We start from the raw sequence: 4,899 nt of genomic DNA, 5'->3' as shown, positions 1-4,899 counted from the left end.
CAATTAAGTGCTTGTCATCCATCAGGCTCTGGATATCACCTTGCACCACACAACAGCCCATGGGATTTTGCAGACATTCTGAACAAGAATCATGATCATGTTTGAACAAAGAGGCCTGGCAGAGCTTGACATGTAACGGTACCAAGGGAGTAACAACATTGCGGACATCCAGCACGGGATTCTCTTGAGGAACAGGGACCCTTTCAAAGGCCTCAATCATATTAACAGCAGCATGGTTTGGGAGTGGATTATCAAGAACATGAGGAGCACTATTCTCAAAAGTCAACCGTCCCTTTTCTATTAGGTCTTTCACAATATACTTCAGAGCAAGGCAACCCTCAACATCATGGCCTTGAGCACCCTGATGAAATTCACATGTTAGATCCTGTCGGAACCTGGGAGGCAATGGATTAGGCGGAGGCCTGCCTGGTCTAGTGACACAGTGTCCCTTGGCCAGTAGAGTTGGGAGCAGCTCACCATACCGCATTGGTATTGGTGGAAAGGAAGGTTTGGGTCGGGGACCCTGTTGTTGCTGCTGTTGCTGTTGAGCAGAAGGCTGTTGTTGCACTTGCTGTGCGATGGCATTGACGGGCACTGGTGGTTGGCCCGGTGGCAGAGGATATTGCTGGTAGAATGGTGGGAAGAAAGGATGCTGAGAGTACTGCATGTAGTGGTAGGGCAGAGGTAATTGTGTAGCCGCTGCAGATGGGTTACCAGACACCATCCCTACATCAGATTCTTTCTTCTTATGATGACCATTACCATACTTCTTTGATGCACTGGTTGAAGACTCACCTTTCTCAAGAACAATAATACCATCTCGGACAGCCTCCTCTAGGCGAGTTCCCATTGTAACCATATCAGAGAAGTTGTTTGGGGCAGAGACTATCATTCTCTCCTTATATTCCTTCTTCAGAGTCTTCAGGAATGTTTGTGTTAATTCTTCCTCATCAAGTCGAGGAGAAACACGGGCAGCTGCCCCTCTTCATCTCTAAGCGTACTCACGGAAGGTTTCATCTGATTTCTGAGATAGGGCTTTAAGAGAGTCCCTATTTGGCTTCAGACGGGTGTTGAATTCATATTGACCTTCAAAAGCAGCAGCGAGTTCCTCAAAAGTATGGATGTTATCTTTGCTCAAACTAGTGTACCAATCTGCTGCATCATCTGTCAAGCTACTCTGAAAGCAGTGGATCATCAGTGCATCATTATCGGCGTAGTTAGCCATCTTTCGGACATACCGGATAACATGGTTGTGTGGACAAGAAGTTCCATTGTATTTGTCAAATTCTGGATCTTTGAATTTCTTAGGAACCTCAAATCGGGATACCAGGCATAGATCACGAGCTTTAGCAGGAGCACCATTGTTTCCTCGGCTAGCCTTGACCTCACGGAGTTCTCCAGCCAACTCCCTCAACTGTCTTTTCATAGATTCCATTGCGGGATCTTGTCCACGCGGAGTATCAACATCAATCACCTGTTGCACAGTGTGTACAATGCACAGTGTGTACAATAGGGTCGGTAACAACAGTAGTCACCTGAGGCATAGCTGTGGACACAGGAATCTGTCCTTGACCAGCAACACCAGAGACACCAGCAACAGTATTAGGAGAGTAGTAAGCTGAGAGGCCATAAGGACGGCCGTTGGGCATAACAAAGCGAGCATCAGTAGCCACAGTAGACAGTGGGATAGAGGGAATCACCTCAGCAGTAACTGGAACAGAAGTGGCTGGTTGTTCCTGTGCAGCCATCATAGCAGACATAGCGTCATGTGCCTTGGCCAAATCTTCTTTCATAGCAGCCAATTCGGCACGGAGCTGAGCATTTTCCTCTTCAAAGTTAGCCATCATTCTTCTCTTGTGAAATCTTGTTTGATGAATTCTGTCTGGTTGGTAGACTTTGCGAACACGAGCCACTTTTCAGACTGCGGCGGACAAAACCAGGAGGCGATGAGCACGAGAGAAGTTTTTTTTGTGACCAATGAATGCATATGATGCATGAAATGTGTTAATGCATATGCAAAAAGACTCTTTTTTGTGTCATCGAAGGGTTTTAGACAAATTAAAAACTTGTAAACATTACTAAACAACGATTAACATAAACGGGAATCAAACAACTAACATATAGTTTTACAAGACAAATCCAACATGAACAAATGGAAATAACAACAGGAAATGGAGGTCCTCAAGCATAGGAAGTGGAAGCATCATCCTCAGACTCAGACTCATAGTTGCAATATCGTGCATAGAAGTCATGGGCACCCCTAGCCCTCTTGGAGTCCCTCATAAGCAGTCTATCTTTCTCCTCAATCTCTCTCTTAGCCTTAGCTAGCTCTTTCTTTAGTGTCAAGACTTCATGAGTCTTCTGCTCATCCTTTCCATCCAAAGTCATGATCAAGTTCTCAGCCTCATAGTATCTAGCTCTCCACTGATGCTTCTCCCGACTCTCCATAGCTAGATGCTCCTGATACATCTCCTGGGTAGGTGGGAGTAGAGGCAAAGGCATGGTAGGAACAGATGCAGACACATATCTCCTAGAGGGGTAAGGCATACCAATCTCCTCAGCTCGGTTTATCACCCACTGTGTATAGGCCTCATGAGCAATACCGGACCTTACACCCATATGCTTCACCTCTTTCTTCCGAAGTTTAGACCAAGCTCCTATGAAATCCTCTCTTATTCCTGTGGGAGCATTGGAGTAGTGAAAGAAGTAAGGAGCTGTAGCAAGATTGATGGGCTTATCTTTCATCGGAAAACCAAATTGTCGCAAAGCAAGCTCCGGGTTATAGTTGATTCCACCCCGGGTACCAAGAAGAGGTACATTAAGAAACTTCCCACCACCAAAGATGATTTCCTTAACCCTAGAAGCGGGAGTGAGCCAAACCACTTCATTAGGAGTGAGAGCCATAATCCTCTGTGAAATAGACCAATTCTCCGGATTGGCGTGGAAAGACTCCGGAAGGTGCGAAATAAACCACCTATAGAGGAGAGGCACACAACAAAGAATGTAGCCACGACCCTTGCCGGAACGATCATGAATAGCATGGTATGTGTCAGCTAGCAAAGTAGGAACCGGATTCTTGGAGTGGAAGATCATAATAGCATTCATGTCCACGAAGCCATCAAGATTCGGAAAGAGAATAAGCCCATAGATGAGGAGTGCAAGAATAGCCTCGAGAGTGTCCTGACAAGTGGTATTGAGGTTGGCTTTCCCAAGAAGATACTCTGAAGTGAACCCTCGGATGCGTGCCTTAGTGACAAGATTCTTGGAGACATCGGTGGTCTTGAGATAGAGATCCTTAGCAATAACCAATGGAGTAAGAGGAGGCTCAAGTCCTGAGAAAGGTACCCCCTTAGCAATAGACAGATCCATCAAGGAAGAATAAGCCTCTAGAGTAGGCACCAGCTGAAAGTCGGGGAAAGTAAAGCACCGATACTTCGGATCATAGAATTGCACTAGAGTGTGCACAAGCTTCTCATCCACATTAGTATGAAGAATAGGAAGTAAAGCCCCGTAACGACGTCGGAAACCAGTCGGATCATCAACCTTGAGTGCCAAATCTCTCAAACTAGCCAAATCCACTTCCTTGAACTTGTAGGACTTAGTCATCTTCATCCCTACAATGTTTACAAATTCAATTTGTCTAAGCCCTTCGATAACAATGCATGGAAAAAGTTTATGCATGTATGCATGTATGAATGAATGCATGATTATGTTCAAGTTCGGAGAAAACATGGTGGGTTAAAGTTCAAAGTCGAGGAGTCATGGGTGGACACGGTGTCCGGTGAATCTAGGGCTTTAGGATATAGTAACCGGGTTCTAAAAAGGTTCCCAAGTTGCAACCTCTCCGACGTATCTCATGGTGTCACGAGACAACACTCGCTCCATGATTATACGTGGAAGGTCTAACTTGAGTGTAGTATCGCGTGACGACTAAAACTCGAGACAACACTCGGTTTAGCCTCCGCACTACATCCTAGAAAATGGCCATGGATGGGTTTGGTTATCTACGGTTCATAGCGTCATAGAACAATTAGAAGTAAAGTGCCTAAACGCGACAACACGCGCCGACAACATCACCCCCAAAATGCCTCAGCTATGTGGGATTGATCGCATAATCCAAAACACGAGGCAACCCCCGGAATGAATTATCGATTATATCCCTCCTAAATCCTAAGTTCACTCAGCCCGGGTGCAGGACTTTTGATATTCTCACCCCACACGTTTGCAAGAAATTAAACATTTATTCACATAGGAAAGCAAGTAAAAGAAACAAGTAAAAATACAAGCGCAAGTGTGGAAATAAAGACTAGGCGTAACTCTCGAATCTCCCCAGTGAAGTCGCCAGCTGTTTTATCTTGGTTTTCGGGTGTCAAATTGAAAATATGTCTTACTGACAATATGTGATGTCTAATTACTCACCTGATAAATACGCATGGTTTATAACATTTTAGTTGTTGGAAAAATTGTGTTTAGTCCTTTTTATATTTTATATATTTATGATAATGAAAAATATTATTTAATGTTTTAGAATATTTATTATATAATTTCATTTTAATATAATTATTTTGTTGTTCATTATTGTTTCAAATGGATTAAAAAAATTAATAATATATTACTGTAAACCAAATGTTTACAAATTATGTTGATGTGGTGCTAAATAAGAAAACCAAGAGTGGGAAAGCTGCTGCTTCTTCCCAAACTGCTCCTGAACAGCCTCTAGTCCCAAAGAAGAAAAGGAAGACTACTGTCAGGAAGTTGAAGGAGTCAGCTTATGTAGCTGAAGAGGAATAGGGTATTGAAGCTGCTACTGATTTGGTTACCAGAGAGCTGAAAAAGAAGAAGGCTGAGGATGCTGCTGCACTTCAGAAGGCTCTGGAGATTGCAAGAGAAATATAAGTT

The 4,899-nt window shown here is 43.8% G+C and overlaps 1 protein-coding gene across 1 annotated transcript; it reads right to left on the bottom strand.

Annotated features, from left to right (window-relative positions):
* Positions 1-2,135: 2,135 nt before the first annotated feature.
* Positions 2,136-4,368, bottom strand: LOC146937223 (uncharacterized). Its single transcript, XM_085757773.1, has one exon. It carries the CDS (start codon positions 3,730-3,732, stop codon positions 2,182-2,184), a length of 1,551 nt encoding a protein of 516 aa, XP_085613899.1. The 5' UTR covers positions 3,733-4,368; the 3' UTR covers positions 2,136-2,181.
* Positions 4,369-4,899: the final 531 nt, after the last annotated feature.

This window comes from Medicago sativa, chromosome 3, assembly GCF_051527215.1.
Source record: "Medicago sativa cultivar Bolivia chromosome 3, Bolivia_mono, whole genome shotgun sequence".
Taxonomy (NCBI): Eukaryota; Viridiplantae; Streptophyta; class Magnoliopsida; order Fabales; family Fabaceae; genus Medicago; species Medicago sativa.
This window is presented reverse-complemented; position numbering and strand designations above follow the sequence as displayed.

What these genes read in the sequence shown, in the direction of transcription:
- LOC146937223 (XM_085757773.1), bottom strand. Translation starts at nt 3,732, where the DNA reads ATGTTTTCTCCGAACTTGAACATAATCATGCATTCATTCATACATGCA.